Source organism: Rhamphochromis sp. 'chilingali' (genome assembly GCF_963969265.1).
Source record: "Rhamphochromis sp. 'chilingali' genome assembly, chromosome: 2".
NCBI classification, from domain to species: domain Eukaryota; kingdom Metazoa; phylum Chordata; class Actinopteri; order Cichliformes; family Cichlidae; genus Rhamphochromis; species Rhamphochromis sp. 'chilingali'.
Genome location: NC_137930.1, coordinates 13,358,469 through 13,377,527, shown reverse-complemented (window position 1 = coordinate 13,377,527; position 19,059 = coordinate 13,358,469). Strand labels below are relative to the sequence as shown.

Sequence of the window (19,059 nt, the reverse complement as noted above, 5' to 3'; positions counted from 1 at the left end):
TCTCTACTTTTATGAATAGCATTTCCTTATCACTTACTTCTTCTTACTTTCTGTGTATTTATACACCACTTTACATATAATCATTAGTTACAGCCAATCTCTGGTGGACTTCCACAGCATGCCTTTTGCCTTGTCTCTCTCTCTGCTCTCTTCTCTTTCAACACACTCCAAACCAGTTGTAGTGGATGGCTGCCCCTGTACCCTCTGGCACGTTCTTCCTGTTAAAAAGGAGTTTTTCCTTTCCACTGTTTCCAAGTGTTTGTTCTTAGGGATTAATTTGACTGTCTGGGTTTTCTTTTTATTACTTTTTAAATGCTATGTAAATAAAATTGAATTGAGCTGACATTTTTATCAAACCAGTCAAAAGTATGTGTAAAGTTTAAGTAAAATATAACTAAAATATATAGCCTAACTAAATAATGTTGAATAATAGTAATAGTAATAAAATAGATACAACACCAGAGGCCAAGTTATATACAAGTGGTATCAGTAAAAACTAAATATCTATATTCAACATCAGTCAAAAAGTATATAAGTATATGCAAAATACATAAAGAAATGTCTGATGTATCGACTTTTGTACAAGAAAAAGTTAGCACCTTAAGAGCTCAATGACTATCAATTTGACCTCATGTCCCTTATGATGAATGTACTGGAGAGACTACGCTGGCCTACCTAAGACCTTAGGCGAAAACATCTCTTGACACTCTGTAGTATGCAAGCAGCTCAAATCTGGGATTGAATCATGCAGTACTCTCCCTGGTGAAGACATTTTACTCCCATCTTGGCAGTAAAAACTGCAGGTTGAAGTCTATCTTGTCTGTTTTTCTGAAGTGCATTTCATGTGTTTTACCACTCTTATAGTAAGAGAAACTACAGGACATGTAAGTAAACATGTCCACCATCTTATTATTTATTGACTACCTGACAGTGGTACGTGAGACTGGGCACTTAGTGAGGCTACTGGGTAGTGCTCTGTCAGATTTCGGTAAATATCCAGCACACGAGCTCCAAGGCTGACTGTGTTGTTTGTTTTTTTATTAACTAATAATAGTTTTTATTTTCAAAAAAATATTTTGTAAAAAAAGAAGAAGAAGAAAAAAAAGCATTAAATAGTTTTGTAGAAACAGTCATAACTTTGATAATGCAATTGTGCTGTAGCTTTAAGTGTTACGTCAGTGTTTCGTATCGCATGGAGGGCGTGGCCGGCCTGTGAAATGTCAGGGAGGAATGGCGCTCGGCGCGGTATTTTGAACAATCGTCTTTTCCTTTCCTCCCTTTTATCTGGAAACGCTGCTTAGCTTAAAAAATTGGGGTAAGCATGACTATGCAATGGCCCTTTCTAGGATTTAACACACCATATTCAACATAAAGACTCACATTAAAGAATGTATTCAATGTTGAGATATAATGTTGTGCTAGCTAGCTCGGGTTAGCAAGCTCTGCAAGTTTGCTAGTACAGTTGTTCTGCCCGCTGGGCTGTCTAGATGAGACTGCTGTTGCTGTCTTTGATGATAACGATATTTAAGGATACACTCTGGTGAAAAAGCAGCATAATATTCCCAGGATTTGGTTTGGCAGAGTATTTTCAGCGCTGAAGGAAAGTTTCTCGTGCACAAAACTGGGACTTTAATAACATGGTGTAAATATCATGTGAGCCGGCCGCTAAGTTTACTTACTGCAACGGCAAATGAAAAGTAAAAGCTAAGTTAGCTGCACATCGAGTTGTTTTGACATACTGGCGAAACGTCTAAAGGATCATAGATATTTTTATATGTATGTAAAATATTAGAAGGCATAAGTCAGCAGTTGCATTTGCTGTTTGTTGGTTTCATATTACTTTAGCTGTTGACCCCGTAACATTCTTGGAATTTACGCTTTTCTGGTACTATAACTCAGTCAAAATATGACTTTCTTGAGGTTAAACTAAAACATCACTTTGAACTGGTTAGGCCACGCTAACTCCAGCCCTAAAACACAGACTGTAAATGCTGTTAAGGAGATCTATAATAGCAATCGCAATAATTGCATTGTGGAATTAAAATGATGTATTTCCTCCTATGTCAAGTGACAGGAGAAATTATTGAAAGCAAGCATTGTTTACGTTGTCAGAGTCTGCAGAGTTTTGTTGTTGTTATTTGTGGGTTGTTTTTTTTTATTCGCTAGCAGCACCCTGTTAACATCAAGTCTTATCTTGATTGTTTAGTTATGCTTGTTTTGCAGTGAACTGTCAGTGTAAGTGTCTCTGCTTGTTACCAATATTTATAAACGCTTCCCCTCAGCATAGCTTAGCGTTAGCCGGGCAGCTAACTAAGCTGATGACGAGGTAAAAATGGCGGATCTTTCGAAATCCAACCCCGGCCTGAAATAGTAACGCAGCCAGCAAAACAGCTTGTCGCTTTTTTTTTCTCGCTCTTTGCCCCAGTCAGGACCACTTCTGGGCATTTTTAAAATAAACGAGTGCAACTCAGCACAGTTTTCTTTTGATGGCTTTCACCTGGGGACGTGAAGAGATTCAGCTCAGTCAGCTCTGCGTGTGAATGTGGTATGGAGTGGGTAGGGTTCATATGTGCGTTTCGGTGGCTTAATGTTGAGTAGAGTGCAGCAGGACAAAGATACGGCAGAGATGATCGTTGCGGCCTAGCATCAGCTGTCTGCTTCAGTCAAAATCAGCACAAGTCAAACGTTACTCATTCCCACCTCCTTATTTATTACATCTCACGTAATTACTGAAGTCATTTACAGGTAAAGTTATGACAATCTGGCACTTCTACTGCACCTACATGGCTAGCTCGCTAGCTTGAACTATCTTGCTCTATATTCTCAGCACAGCTTTTAGCTGTCTGTCTGTATTATAATCCAGTTATGTATATTGTATAAATGAGTAGAGGAATACATTTTTTTAATGAATTGCAAACACTGACTGCAATTAAATGCAACAGCTCTCTAAAACGATGAATGTATATCCTCAGAATTTTAAAATTGTATTATCTTTGTCTGTCTCTCCCTGTTCATGGTGTATCTAGTGCAGTAAATGTAAGCTTCTAGGTCTTTCAAATAATATAAAAGTGATCAAATACAACAGAAAACCCTCCTGCCTAATATAATAGCCAGAAAAACAGATTTGACCTGCTGGAGTTTGAACATGTGTGCCTGTATTATAAGTTAAACTGACAGTGGTGTTAATGTAGTGGCTTACTAGTGTTTGTGATGTATTTTGCAATGACAATTAAATTGTATTGGTTTTTCAGGATTAACAGAAAGCTGAGAGTTTGCAAGCATGGATGTAGTGTCACCAGAGCTCAACAGCCTCCTCCCAGATGAGATCATGGATACTGAGGATATAGAGGATGTTCCTCACTCTCAACCTGGCACCACTGCAGTCCACTCAGAGCCCAGTGATGATGCATCGGTCCCAATGGAAACTGATACACCCGTGGCTTCAGAGAACGTGAGCCTCTGTTCAGATGCCGTTTTAACCGAACCCACTAAGGCTATGACCACCTCCACGGCCACAGACTCCATGCTTAGTGCCAGCCCCAGAAGTCCGCCTCCTGTCTCAAATTCCAGCACATCGTCTCCTCTTCTTACCATCAAACCAGCCTTGGCTACTTCGACAACCACAACCAAAACCACAGACAGTGTTACTGGAACTAGTGTGACTACAAGTGGATTACAGAAGCTCACAACTCCATTTACAATCTCTCCTGCAAATCGCCAGATTATTCTCAATAAGGTGGCTTCTCAAGCCTCAGAAGCAGCAAAGTCTGCAGGTAATCCACCCCAGGTCATCAAGCAGGATGGACAGAAACTTTTGGTTACAGCTATAGGAAAATCGGGGCAGCCTATAGTGCTTCAGTTACCCCACACAGGCAGCAAGCCTGGCATTTCACAGACTGCCGGAGACACCAAGTCTCAAGCGCCGCAGTTTAAAGTGGTGACTATAGGTGGGAGGTCAGACCTGAAGCCAGTGGTGGGCAACCAGGTGACCACATTACAGACCCAGCAGCTGAAGACTGTCCAGGTAACAATAACCTTTTGTATTATTAATAAATTTTTACAAAAATATTGCTTGTCATGTTCCACATGTTACTGTTAAATTAAACATAATTACTACTGTAAATGATTGCCTCAATATTAATTGAACATACTGTGTACAAAGTTTTTCAAGTTATTAGATAAGATCTGCTTTGACCTTGATCTAGGCTGCCAGTAAATGTAAGCTAACAACAGTGTACTGACTAAGTACAGTTTGGTGTTTCAGAGAAGATGGAGTGGGACTGTGTCTCAGTAACCACTAGAACCACTAGGAATCTAGTGTGGAACTATAACGCGCAGAGCTCAATTAAATGTTATTTATACAATTCCAGTCACCTCAAGGGACTTTCTATTGCAAGTTAAAGGCTTCTACAGCATTAGTGAGAGAATCCTGATGACATGATGATCACTTAGCACATGACAATGGTAAAGTAGAAAGTCTTTTTCTGAATAGAAAGAACCTGCTGGTAGAACCAGGCTCATGGAAAGCCTAATATGGGCTTTGACTGGTTGGGAGATGAAGGGAAGAGAAGATAAAAAAAAAAAAGGAGCATAGAGAGAGAACCACTTTGGTGAAGATTAAGAGGTTCATCCATGTAGTTTGAATGTGGAATGTAAAGATTCCTTGGTGTTTAGATTTGTAATTTCAGGGTATTTTTTGTTAGGATCTGGTTAAAACCTCTTGGCAGGGGGTGGGAGTTGTCTGACTCATAAAGTACAGACGTAACAGGTTTACATTACAGGTTACAAACAAATTGGTAAATCTCCCCATTCAACTGTTCTTCGCCTGTCTGGACGTTGTTTAAATGAGCAGTTCTCATATTTGGATTAAAAATTGTTACGAGTGACTGTTTCACTCTGTGTATAAGGGGTAGAGCAAGCATATACACTCGGGCATGTTTGTTTGGGAGTTTTTATCCTCTTAAATAATTAAAAAATTTGTAGGGAAACAAGCACACTCACACTCAGGGTTTAGATGAACATTATTAGTGCGCTATTTATTTAAGAACTGAAGTCAGATCATCTTAACAAGCATAAAAATAATATTTTTGTCTAAAATCATAGTTCAGAAGAGAAGGAAATGTATATCCTCTTTTTATCCTACATGTAGGAGAATGATTGCAATAATTTACCCCCAGTAAGATATTCAGATTTAAATATGTTTTTTTTTTTTAAAAAGCCACCGATGTTGCTGTGAAATGAATACCTCAGCTGGCCTGTCTGGCTGCATAAAGTCATGTTGCAGAAGTGCTGACATTGTGTGTACATTGGGAAAAAAAAAAGTGTCATAATTTCACAGTTGCTATATCAGAGCACTGACAAAGAATTGTCTTAATACTGCACATTGACCAGCTCAGTATGTAATCTTACAATATCACTGATGACCTTTTTCCCTACGAATATAAATTCAGTTATCACCCTCATAAATCCAGTATCAATTAAGTTGTACAACTAGAGCTCAGGTATCAACATCAGTATCAGTAAATGAAAATGCAACAGAACTGACCAAGCTAGGACACGTCAGTAGTCGTCATCTGCAGAAAGAGGCAATGTTTGGATATTGAATGAATACGTTTAAACATTTCTGGCTAATTGTCTTTTCAGATTGCCAAGAAGACACCAGCATCCTCAGCTGCACCGATCAAGTTTATCATCACAAAAACTGTTAACAGCAAAGGTATAAGTGCCCAGACATCAATGCCTCCTGTGATCACAGGTAAGTCTAAGTAATAACTTTTTGAGACTATTTTGTTGTTTCAGTTTTTAAATAATTATCAAACCACATAGTTTATTGCTGTTTGTTTTCTAATTATGTTGTAATTAGCTTTGTCATTAAACCTTGCACTGTCTGTTCATAGGACGGGTTCTGACCCAGAGTTCACCAGTGATGCCCCCGAGGACCATTACTCTCTCTGAGCCCCACAACACTAATTTACAAAGTATCCCTGGCAAAAAGATTGCCATTTCCCCTCTCAAGACTCCCAGCAAGGTGATATTATATTTTTCTATATTTACTTTAACTGAATATGATCAAGTGGCTAGAGACTAAAACTAATAAGTCTATAGTTTAATTGTCACATAATTACAACCTGTTACTGCAGGTAAAGCACGAGTGTAATAAATCACCTCGAAACCCCCTGCAATGTTTACTCAAAAATGTTTGGAATCACAATGATATAATAATGGTACTTTGATCAGAGAAGGATGTTTGCTAGCCATTCTTCTTTAAGGGCTTATCTGTTTACCCTCAGTTCAATTGAGAACCAAAGACCTTAGTGTAAAACACTTTTCAAAATATTAAAACATTTAATAACACTTTGAAAACACATCAGATCTTAACTGGAAAAAAAATCATGCTGAAGACCCACTGTCAGACCAGGTAGAGAGTATTTTGTATGGGCCCCTACATGCTTGCATTCATGACTGACAACATTGAGGAATTAACCATAATGAGACGATAGATGGTATACTGGTTGATATCATCTTAGATGTGAACCAGTGCATCACTGAGCTCCTGGAAAGGAGGCAACATCGGATGGACAGAAACGTGATGTCCCAGAGATGCTCTGTTGATTTCAGGCGAGGATGGGGTCTAGTTAATGGTATCAGGGTATTGTCTGACAGTGGGTCTGGGGATTTTCTCCCAGTATGTAGTCACACTCAGGGTGTGATGCCTAGCCTGTAGAGGTTTGTGCGTCCCTCCATTCCTTCTCAGACCATCACTGGGCCACTACCAAACTATGCTGAATGATGTTATTGGCAGCACAATGTTCTCCATGGCTTCTCCAGACCCTTTCACATCTGTCACATGAGCTCAGGGTGTTCTCACCTGTGAAAAGCACAGGATGCCAGTGCTGGACCTGCCAATTCTGGTATTCTATGGCAGTCGGGCTTCATGATGCCAGGCAGAGAGCACAGAGGCAGAGTAACTGCCTGTCAGTGGCCTCCATCCAATTTGGTTGCACATGTGACCTAATTTCTCAATGGTGCAACTTAAAAAAAATCATAGGGGGGGGGAGTCTTTGCAACTCTGAAAGCCTTCGTGTGGTCAACAACAGACATGTTATGCCCATATCGTGGTCTAAACCAATTAGAGAGAGAGATACTCAGTTAGAGGCGGGACCTCTCTGATTGGCCGTGGTCCAGATATTCCTGTAGGCCTACGTTTGAAAGTGGAGAGAGAGAGAGAGAGAGAGAGAGAGAGAGAGAGAGAGAGAGAGAGAGAGAGGGGGGGGGGGAGAGAGAGAGAGAGAGGTGCGTAGCCTAGGCCTGATAGTGGATGTAGCTGTGGGTAATGAGAAAAGATAAAAAGATAACTTTTTTGTTAAGTTAAGGCCTGATCTGTTGAAATTCATAGCCAGTGCTCTGACAACCTCTCAGGTTACGTCTAACACTGGTCCAGAGACAGCATCGACCTCTGAGCCAGAGCACACTGAAAGTAAAAGGGGGAAAGTGCATACATTTCGAAGAGAGTGGCTTGACCAGTTTTCCTGGCTAAGATACAGTAAAGCTGCCAACATTATGCACTGCATTTACTGTCGTGCGTGTAGAAAGACCATGCCCGGCAATACTGCATTTGTGACTGGTGCAAATACATTTCGAATTGAAACGCTGAAAAAGCACAGTGTATCTAGAAAACACATTATATGACACAATATAAATGCACTGCCCAAGTGTCCCCTCTCTCCACTGCCTTTCAGCGGCAGGCAGCAGCAAACAGGTCATCAGAGGAGGCCAAATGATGATTAAGTTTAACAGTGCCTACAATATTGCAAAGAAGAATTTCCATTCTCTAAGTTGAAGTCCGAAATAATTCTTCACAAGAAAAATGGCTTGAACGTCAACTCCACATACAGTAATGATGTCACGTGCGCCCAGTTTTTGTGAACCTAACTTTTGTGCTGATGCACAGGCGCACCAATGCAACCATGGCGAAAAGTTAGTCTAGAGCCCTGGGGTATTATCGTCACCCTACTGGGCAGGGGGGTGGCATGGACACCTACATTTGTGAATGGGATAACGTAGACACTTCAAGTTAATACTATAGGTGTATGTACTAAAAATCTCAGAAGAGTTCAAATCTCAGTGACTTTGACCTTAAGGTCAAAGGTGAAGTTTTATGAAAATCTTGTGACTGCGTAAACTGGAGAATAAAATTACGTAGAATTTTGAAATTGATCCCATAGGTGTGTCTGCTAGGAAGCTGAGAGGTAGCGTTGGTGGTTGGGCCGATACTGTTGTTTAAAATAACAATTTGATTGTCTTTGTTTTTTGGAAATGTAGTTATTAAAAATGCAGTAGATGTATTCACACTCTTTGAATATTTAGACAGCCCACAACGGATTGATGTGTCACAGTACATAAACATCAGCCTCTGGCACTAGTAATCATCATCGTATTTGCAGACAGGAGTTTATATTGTATTATATTATATTATATTTAGTGCTGTCAGTGTTAATCTCGTTAAAATGACGAGTTATCGCGAATCGCCCTGTGCGTGGGGCTGGACGGCGTTAACGAGCTAACCGTGCTCACGCGTTGATGCTGTGTAGCCCCACGCACAGAGCGATTCATGAGATTAACACTGACAGCACTAATTATATTAGATATTTCTTTCACTCCTACTAATTAATGAATATGTATACATAGTGTTTGCAATTGACTTGTTATAGAATGTTGGTTTATGTGACATTCCTGTTACCATACGTAATGGCAGCTATATTGCCATCCAACTCGGGTCTTTGTTTAATCAGGTGAAATTTTCACAGCTCATGCCGCTTGTCTGTTCCTGCCAGGTGACTGTGGTGTCTGTGGCTTCCCCGACCTCCGGTGCTTCTCAGAAGTCTGTAGCACTGCCTGTGAATGTAGCACTTGGCCAGCAGATCCTGACAGTCCAGCAGTCAACATCTGTATCTCCAGTCAAGGTGGCCACTAGCCAATCAACAACGCAGGTAACATGAAAGCACAGAACAGTCAGTTGTAGTTGATACCATTTGATCTGAGGGGAGAAAAGGAATTAAAAAAAAAAAAAAAACGTATTCACCTTGTTTGTGCATAAGTGTCATTTCAGCTCCGTATGAGAGTCAAGGAGTTGCAGCATACTGCTGTGATGTGCAGTCATGCTATTTTCCTCCTCTCTTCTTTCTTGCTCTTGAGTGCACCTCATTTTACTGCTACACACAAACAGGCCGCATTTAGGATTGAGCTGACAGGAAGCAGGTGAAGACGGAGACAACTCACTGTTACTGCAAGTGCAGTTTTACAAAAACAGAACAAAACCTCCCAAACTTCCAAATAAGCATTACACTGATGAATGAAAACAAACATGGAGCAAACATGCAGTTAAAAGCTGTGGAAAGATAAAAATAGAGTGAAATGGCTTCTTCTGTGCTATGTTAGCTCTTGAAATAATAATTGCTGCTGTGTAGTGAACACAGAAAGGAAGTGAATAGATTTAATCACTTATATCCGATCCAACCTTTTTGGGTCAAAATGGAGGAAATCCGTTCCAAATATCAGATTGATACATCTGCAGTTGGTGGGATTGTTGTTTATAGTCTGACACAGTTTGTAGTAAACAGACTGCTCATTACTCAAAATGACTGGCTCAGTTGTGCACTGCATGCTTTGATTTAAAAAAAAAAAAATTTTCTCTCAAATTTGTACCATTATGGAAATATTTCACTTTTTCTGGTAATAAAGTTCCATCTGTGAATCTCCACCTTATCGTGGTAGAGCAGCGGTCCCCAACCTTTTTTGCGCCACGGACCGGTTTATGCCCGACAATATTTTCACTGACCGGCCTTTAAGGTGTCGCGGATAAATACAACAAAATAGAACTAGTACCGGTACCGAAAAAAAGATTTATTCATAACACATGTGAAAAGACCCAGGAAAACCGAGTTAACGATAAAAACGATAACAAAATAACGCTGAAAACTGATTAAAAACCCTGAAAACCATACATTTCACACCTGAGCCTCAACTCTCGCGGCCCGGTACCAAACGACTCACGGACCGGTACCTGTCCGAGGCCCGGGGGTTGGGAACCGGTGTGGTAGAGGATTCGCGTGGCCCAGGGATCCCAGCAGCTATGTTATTGGGTGGTCTTTCGCCCCCTGGCAGGATCTCCCAAGGCAAATTGGTCCTGGGTGAGGGACCAGACAACGGGCAATTCAAAAACCCCTATGAGTGAAACTGAGGAGGGTGCCCGAGGGCGAGCGCCTGTACATTGGAGTCCGGTTTTTCCCACTGCAATTTCTAGAGAAACTGAATTTTCTTCTTTGTATATAAAACAATAAGTTGTGCAGTTGTTTTTGTTCAACTTTCTGCATTGCTAAAGCCATGGCCATCTGATGCAGAAAAGGCAGGACAGACCGTGTCATGTTTATCTCAGTGCACTATGTGGGGCACCAATGATGATGACTTACTTCGCATGTAAATTTTACCTCCATAGCAATATACATTTTTGCCAGAAATAAAATGGTTGTGTAAGATTGTTTCCAAGCAGATAGAAAGATAATTAATACTCAAAACAATTAAATGTTTTCATGTGACCACCTGCCCCAACTATGATATAAGATTGTTTTTATGCATTTTACATGTATAACAATAGATCAGCATTTGGGGAGCTTAATCCTGGCCTGCAAAAAAGAAACTGAAGTGCACTTTGAAGATTGTATTGCCAGTAAAACGGGCAGCTCTTAACAAACTGTTTTCAGGATGAGGTTCTTTAGGTTTTGTTGTTGTTGTTGTTTGTTTTGTTTTGTTTTTAAATTTTCTCTTCTATTACTGGCTTCAGTCTGTTTCTCCGTTTGATGTGAATGTTTTCAGAACATTAAACCTGTGGCTGTTGGAGGAGTGGGAGGTTCCCAGTTTAAAACAATCATACCCCTGGCCACCCAGCCCAACGTGCAGCAGATCCAGGTGCCTGGCAGCAGGTTCCACTACGTTCGCCTCGTCACAGCAACGACAGCGAGCAGCACAGGACAGCCCAGTGGTCCCAGTACCAGCTCTATACAGACAGGTGACCTATGAACTTGTTTTGTTTCCTCTGCTAACAAATACAGGCAGCACTTAGTAATTGCGCTGTACCAACTCGTGATGGTGCTTATCCCACAGCTAAACCTATGGTGGTCAGTACAGCAGCGGTCAGGATGTCTGTCCCAGTTGTCCCAGCACAGACCATGAAACAGGTAACCTGGGTATCCAAGTTCATTCAAAGAGAACTTTCTCTGAAATGTCCCTTGAGCTGCATTCATGGTTTTTATTCCCCGTAGGTGGCACCTAAGCCCTTAACATCAGGACCACAAGTAGTAACCACCACTCAGACTCAGCAACGTTTGATCATGCCTGCGACTCCACTACCCCAAATCCAGCCCAACTTCACCAACCTCCCTCCAGGCACCGTCCTGACACCAGCTCCAGGAGGAGGGAATGTGGGTTACGCGGTTGTGCCAGCACAATATGTCACACAGGTTAGCGAATTATCTTTGTGTGCTTTTTGGTTTGACGGGTTTTTTTTTATTTTTTTGTTTTTTATAATTCAAGTATTTATTAGATTTTGCATTTTATAACAGCAAATACAGAGATGCAGCAACCAAAAGAAAGAAGCAAACAAACAAAAACAAACAAACAATTTTTTTTTAAAATAAATAAATAAAAACAAAAACCCCCCACAACAAAACAAAACAAGTGAGGTTTTAACATATGTTGTATTAAGCTCAAATGTCCAAGTCAGGTAGACATGTAGGTGCAAAAATTGTCCCACTGTTCCAGCGCAGCTTCCGTCACATGATGTATTTTTCCCAGCATCTTTTCGCATGCAACATTCCCAATCATTCTGTCTTTCCACATTTTAAGCGTTGGAGTATGGGAGTCCTTCCAGTGTTCCAAAATGACACGGGTACATGTTACCAATGCAGTACTTAACACTCTAAACTGGTGTTTATTTAATTGCAGCACCTCTCCTTTGTCTCCTAGTAAACATAATTTAGGTGATCTGGGTAGGTTACAAAGTGTCCACCCCTGCAAATAATTCAGTACAGTGTTCCAAACTGGAAAAACCAGCGGGCATTCCCAGAGTACATGTATCAGAGTACCTTTGGCTTGTTGGCATTTCCAACACAAGTCATCTCTACCAATCCCCATTCTATACAGCCTTGAAGGAGTATAATAGTATCTGTTAAGAATTTTGTATTGAATAAATTTCCCCCTGGCTTCCCTAATGTATAATCCATTGTTCGACAATATAGAATCCCATGTACCTTCATCCATTGTACGCCCTGGTTTGAAGGGTTTTTTTGTTTTGTTTTGGGTTTTGTTTTTTTGTTTTTTGTTTTTAAAAGATTGATTTCCTTTTCCTGAGTGAGTTTCAATATCGTGTTTCTGCTTTTCTCATAGATCCAGCAGCCACCATTTGTGACACTTGCCAGCAGCTCTAGTTTTTCTGCATCCACTGGTATCCAGACTCAGGCCAGATTGCCTCTTAATGGGTAAGAAATGGTAGAAGCCATCTTACTATGACTTTTGTTTTTATATATATTGCATTGAAAGACAAACTAAATGATATCTGTTCTATTTAAAAAGATGTTTACCAAAATATTAAAGTGATTTTCTTCATTTGTTCTCGTGACTGTCTATAGTTTAATCTAATTAATGTTCATTGGTTCAGTTTGTCAGCAGCAGAAACAACCTCAAGACCAAGAAAACCATGTAACTGTACCAAGTCACAGTGCCTCAAACTGTAAGTGTAACGGTCACTGATAATGTTTATCCATTGGATAAATCTGTCCAGGTGTAGCTCAATAATTAATACATGTTTGTATACAAACTATATGTTTGTAATTTCAGCTGAATATTTTGTAAAGTCATCTGTGACATTATATTTTAGCTTTTTGTCTCTGAGTCAGAAAGAAGAAACCAAGTTCCTGTTTACGCTCCATAAATATTGATGCATATTTTTAATATTGTAAATATTTTTTTGCTCATCTGGCAGAGGGACAAGTCTCTTTCTTAAAAAACATTAAGACAAAAGTTCAGTGGACTTGAGCTTAATTTGATTTGTTGGTCAAAGTAGGGCTGGGTTTTTATTAATGAACCTGTAGAAGGATTATCAGTTGCCTGCAGCTGCCTTTGTCTCCAGATTGCTCAGGTTCTCTAACCTGGTATGCTTTCAGTATTTGTGACAGTTGGCTTTCTGCGTTGGCTCTCTCTTGTCTGCTTCCAGCTGCTGTGTAGGTCTCCTGAGGCTCACAAGCCCACTGCCACTTGCGGCTAGCTGTGTCCTTACCTGCACCCACAGCCGTCTTACAGTGGAGGCCAAAGGCTGGCAGGGAATCACGTGTGCCCTTGCAAAATGAGATTTATGGTCATAAACACCCCATGGTGTTTTTAACCCTCATTGTATTTAAAGTTCAATAAAATCTCAGTTCAGTGACTTTATTATGTTTACTTTAAGGAATAATCATTGTTAATAATATAGATAACAGTAATCAGTATTATTATGTTTGCACTAATCTAGCAGCTTGCAGTCATATTAATCTCATACAAATGCCTGGGTAAAACTCTAAATTCATGACCTTTATTTCCAGGAGGTCAAAGAACAACTTTGCTATGAAATCGCCATGGTAAATGATAAATGGACTGGTATTTATGGTTTTTATAAGTGCTTTATACAACATGCCTAATTCACCCTTTCACACAAGCACTTCTTTCTACACCTAAGTGCTCTCTGATGTGTTTCTTATTAACACTTGGAGCATAACTTGGGGTTCAGTATCTTGCCTAAGGATACTTTGGCATGCAGACTGGAGCAGCAAGAGATTTAACAAACAAACTTCCAATTAGCTGACCTGCTTAGCTGGTAATGGCTAGTTTAAAAAAAATCCTAATACAGTATTATTTTGCGGTGGAAACCATTTTTCCTTTTTATCAGAGTTTAGGAAGCACTGAGAGACTTAATGTTGCTGAATCAAATTACAGTTGACATGGTTTTATTAAATGGTGGGTTTTTTTGTTTGCCTTCCTATAGCTACTGTGACTGTTTTGCAAATGGAGAGTTCTGCAATAACTGTAACTGCAATAACTGCTTCAATAACCTGGAACATGAAACTGAACGTCTCAAAGCTATAAAGGTGAGGCAGAAGTCCACTTTCTGAATTCTGTTTTTGGGCTGAACTGCATCCTGTTTGACTCATAAATTGCTGCACAAACATGTTTTCACAGACTTGTCTGGACCGAAACCCAGAGGCCTTTAAACCTAAAATTGGTAAAGGCAAGGAGGGAGAGTCGGACCGTCGACACAGCAAGGGCTGCAACTGCAAACGCTCAGGCTGCCTGAAGAACTACTGCGAGTGCTACGAGGTAAGCTCTCCAGTTTTCTTTTTTTACAGATGGCGTCACCTCCATTCATTCGTCTCTTATTGGCATTTATTTCCTTCATTTTTGTTTCTCTTCACAGGCGAAGATCATGTGTTCGTCCATTTGTAAATGCATCGGCTGCAAAAACTTTGAGGAGAGCCCGGAGAGGAAGACGCTAATGCATTTGGCAGATGCAGCAGAAGTGAGAGTTCAGCAGCAAACGGCAGCCAAGACCAAACTATCCTCACAGATCTCAGATTTGCTCATGCGGACGACGCCTGTGATTTCAAGTGGAAGTGGCAGGTACCTGAAACACAGTTCACACATTTTTCAACATAAAATCAAATCTGCAAAGAGCTTCTTTTACAGTAAGCATATGATATGTACTTTTGTAGAATCTTTAGCTTTAGCTAAAGTGTTGCACAAGTAAGGGCTGCAGGAGATTGACTGACAGATTGATACAGCATCTGCAGTGATGCGGACACAGTACCGCAAGAATTAGAAATGATCTTCCAGTGAAGGGTGGCTGGACACTCCTTTAGAGAGAGGGTGAGGAGCTCAGTCATTTGGGAGGGACTGGAGTTGCATCTTTTGATGGCTTAAGAAGGCCTTTATGTCACCCTGAAAGAGGTGTCCAGGAAGAGGGAGGTTTGGGTGAATCTGGATCCTGATACTCAGGAGAGATGAGTGAATAAAGCACTTATCTTTTATTTTATTTCAACAATAATGGCTACATCCCAGATACATTGTAAGGAAGTCTTCTTTTCTTGCAAGGACCAACTAATGTCTAGGCATGCACCCTGGGCACCAAACCAATACCAGTGTTAAATTAATAAGCTGTATAGAAGAAGACACTCAGAATCTCTGTCATCTGCAATGCAACATCAAATTTGACCTAAACTACCTAAACTTTAAAACTTTAAGTAGAGACGTACGCGCTTTCAGAAACGGTGCAAAATGTGTGTGTTTCCTGTACAAGCTGCAGGAGTTGTCAGCACATCTATATGAAGCTATGGAGGGGGTCATTAAAACTCACTTGTGTCTGATTGACATGGAGTCTCCACGATCCATCTGCTTACTACTGCTGAGACCAGATAATGATGGCTTTGTTGTCAATACTCAGACTTTTATTTTGCTTTTCCCCCAGGCTCCCGTATACGTTTGTAACAAAGGAAGTGCTTGAAGCAACATGCGAGTGTCTGCTGGAGCAGGCCAAAAAAGCAGAACAGACTCACCAGCCTCAAGTTGAGGCAGAGAGGATGATTCTGGAGGAGTTTGGACACTGCCTCATGAGGATAATCAGCTCGGCAGGGAAAGCCAAATCAGACTGTGCCTCCATCAACTGCTAGGCCGAGGCCTGTAAAGGCTCTCCACCCTTAACCCTCCTACCAGCTGTGGAGGCTAAGAGAATGGATTACTTTTTGCACTCTGTCCTAGACCCCAGGGTTTCTGGCCTGCAGGGAAACAGGTTGTCTCCTTCATCAAAAGGCAGAACAATGAACTGAAGGCAGGCAGATCCCACCCCCACCCCCCTGCCTTAGCCAAGCTGAGGCCAGCTGGAATAATAAAAAACATGGAGCAGTTGTTTGCACTGTTCACCTATGCTAACAGAAGGAGAAATGGACTGACTTTGAAGACGTTACCATACTTGTCCACCTGAGTGTGATGTACACAAATGACTGAACAGGAATACAAATGTTCTTTCACTTGATTTTCTTTTTTTTTTCTTCCCCCCCCCCCCCCAAATTTCCCTTCCAAACCTCTATCAAATGTTTCCTTCACATTTGCTCTTCCATTTCACTCTGGGGTTTTTTAGGTTTGTTTTGAGGTTTAAAAAAATGCCTGTAATTTTATGTAATCCGTATATTTGTGCTTTCAGTAGACAAAAAAAGAATATGTATCTTTTGATATTTATTTTCACAGGTATTTGTAATCATTGTCAGCGCTAATATTGTGTGGCTTCAAATGCTACAACATGTTAATTATTAACCAAGGCTAGGCTAAATTGTTTTAATGAGAAATAAGTAGATGCAATCTTTGGTTTTATCCTAAATCCAAATGTAAGATGAATACACACACGCGCGCGCGCACACACACACACACACACACACACACACACACACACACACACACACACACACACACACACACAGTACAGAATAGTTGTAACTTGGTTACACTGACAGAGGTTCACATTTTTCCTGGTGCTGTTTTGTTTTCTTAGTTACATGCTTACTGTACATTAAAGACCAATTACACCCACGTGACTTGTTTAGTGTTCTTTCAGATATCTGGACACGATAGCCTGAGTGTTAGTGTTTTCCAGCCCTGTCCACACCTGTGTACCTTTAGACCCTCTGTCTCAGTTTTAGTCTGGCCTAAGCTATAAAGCTGAGACTTGTGAACAAGGGCTGGAAGAGCTGACCGGATGGAGTTTCACAGTGTAAATGGATAATTTCTTTGCAAAGAAATGGGCTGTCCTTCAAAGGATAGGTCAGTCGTCTGATCATACAGGTTACTGAAGAAAAAGGGGAAGGCAGAGAGACGTTACTGTGTGCTGTGTTTTTTAAGAAAAAGAAAAGAAGAAATGTCAATTACTTCTAGACTTCAGGCAGTTGTTGACTGCAAAAGATCTTCATGCAACTAATGATGTCAATTTGTCCAATAACCTTTGAACATATAAAAATAGGCAACTTTGCATAGAAATATTTGTAATTCCTAAAAAGTTAGCAGAAAATTGTTTTACAAGTCACTGAATTAAAGCTAAAAGTCTTATTATTAGGTAGACATGGTACATGCAGGTGCGATTACTGAGATAAAACAGTGCAACGTGTCGGATGTGTGAGGCAGAAAGAAAGAAGGTTGAGTAGATTTTAACTGGGTCTATTACAAATATAAAGCAACGGGGGTTATCAAGTTGTATCTCTTTATGTTGATTTTCTGTACCACTTGGTGGCGACAGTCATTGGTGGTGGCAATCCACCACTTCGTTGTTTGACCGTCGAAGAAGAAGAACAGCAAGAAGAAGACACGCAAAGAAGAAAAAGAAGCCGAAGGAGAACCATGAGTGTTGGTGTTGGCGGTCAGTATCATGGCTGGGAAAATAAGGCTCTCAGAGAAAATTAGTTTCTGAAATGCGAATTGTTATATGTACCTTAAATTGCATTAGCTACACCATTCCTCTAGGTTAAATGTGTAGACGGTTTGGGGAGTTAGCTCACTTCTGAACGTGATTTGAAACGAGGTGTGCCATTGAACGTTAGCCCAACTAACCCCTCTGCACGTGTGGAGAGAGACTAGGTTGCAAACTTTGCTGGTTTGGTGAAAAAGTAAAATGTTGATCAAGAGTCGCCGCCAGCAAAATAAGCCAACATTTTCTGAAATTAGACTAAACGCGTAAAAAAAAAATCGGCGCACATCCCATAATTGTAATTCAATTTTTTTTTTTTGCAAAATACAACTGTACGATAATCGTATTTTGCAGGCAACTTATGTTCTGATTCGTGTGCTGGTTTATATAGAAACTAATTGATTTTGTTTTCACAGGTTAGCTGCAGAAAAGTTCCCTTGAAGTGAGCCACGTGTGGATGTGACTTGCATGTATGTATGTCTTCATGCCCAACAACATATTGTGAAATAAATATCATTCCCAATGATTATACCAATCACTACCCATCTGACCCATTCATATGTCTGGGGAAGATTATACACACGCTTTCAAATGAGGGTGTTATCTTATATTTTCTTAACTAAAGTGCACCTCTACTGTTAAATTTAACAGTTTATTTTATTACTCCGATTGTTTTTACAGGGTTCAACTGCTGAAATGTTTCCCCGAGTTCAGGTGATGTATTGATATAGATGCATAATGACCTGACTGCTTTGCCTTCATGTTACTTTAAATTTGTTGTCAAATAAAATCAACTTGTCAAGAAAGTTTTGTTTTGTGACATTCATTGGCTGTTGCTACTTTTTTAGTACATATATTAAAACAATGCAGAAAAATACATTGCCTCTGATTCTCTTTACTGTTAGCATTGATAGAGTCAGACGGCTAATGTTGTAGATAAACTATAGTTACTCTGGTTCTATAGTTATGATTTTGTCCTACTGCTTTATCGCTATTTGGTGCTAATTTGTTTTAAAAAATTGGATTAATCCCTCCCCAAGATATTTGAACAGTTGTTAAGTAGGTAACTGAACAAGATTTAATGACAATTTGAGTCAAAACAGGCAAAAATATTTTATAAAATGTTATTTTTGGCCTGTGAGACTTCTTTTGTAGACTCAGCAAATCTGGACCTTTTTCTTAATAGTCACTCTGTTAGTAACCAAGTTTCTAAAGATAGAATTTAAAATGTGTTTTATGTTATGTGCAAAAAATTAAATTCCATGTAGTTTTTATGTATAAAGCACCAAAAGATACACCTGTTATTTATTCCTATCGCTTAGGTGCCCTTTTTATGAGTGTCAAGTGGCTTAAACAAACAAAAAGGAATCACTCCTTTCAAAATGGTGCCGTACAAGAACTGAATGTGACTGAAAAAATAAAACCCTAAAAGAACAGCAAGAATGCCGAGAAAACTACAGCTCGAGTCACTGGGAGCAAAATATAAATGAATGAGGGGTGGCTAAAGATTTTTGCATATTACTGTAAAT

At 40.1% G+C, this 19,059-nt stretch overlaps 1 protein-coding gene and 1 long non-coding RNA gene across 4 annotated transcripts; both read left to right on the top strand.

Moving 5' to 3' along the window:
* Positions 1-1,194: 1,194 nt before the first annotated feature.
* lin54 (lin-54 DREAM MuvB core complex component) lies at positions 1,195-16,526 on the top strand. Of its 3 annotated transcripts, none has more exons than XM_080874458.1 (14): positions 1,195-1,315; positions 3,252-4,024; positions 5,644-5,755; positions 5,898-6,028; positions 8,835-8,990; positions 10,873-11,065; positions 11,161-11,234; positions 11,319-11,516; positions 12,442-12,533; positions 12,713-12,784; positions 14,072-14,174; positions 14,266-14,403; positions 14,501-14,703; positions 15,548-16,526. In XM_080874458.1, the coding sequence occupies exons 2-14, from the start codon at positions 3,281-3,283 to the stop codon at positions 15,747-15,749; spliced, it is 2,418 nt and encodes an 805-aa protein (XP_080730584.1). In that variant the 5' UTR covers positions 1,195-1,315; positions 3,252-3,280; the 3' UTR covers positions 15,750-16,526. The 3 variants fall into 3 exon arrangements, with proteins under 3 accessions (XP_080730584.1, XP_080730586.1, XP_080730585.1); XM_080874460.1 differs by lacking the exon at positions 1,195-1,315 and adding an exon at positions 1,326-2,545; XM_080874459.1 differs by lacking the exon at positions 1,195-1,315 and adding an exon at positions 2,552-2,745.
* An 813-nt stretch (positions 16,527-17,339) lies between these two features.
* On the top strand, positions 17,340-18,336 carry LOC308391606. The gene is made up of 2 exons (XR_013970664.1): positions 17,340-17,482; positions 17,947-18,336. It is a non-coding gene; the product is annotated as an uncharacterized lncRNA (long non-coding RNA).
* The last annotated feature ends 723 nt before the right edge of the window (positions 18,337-19,059 follow it).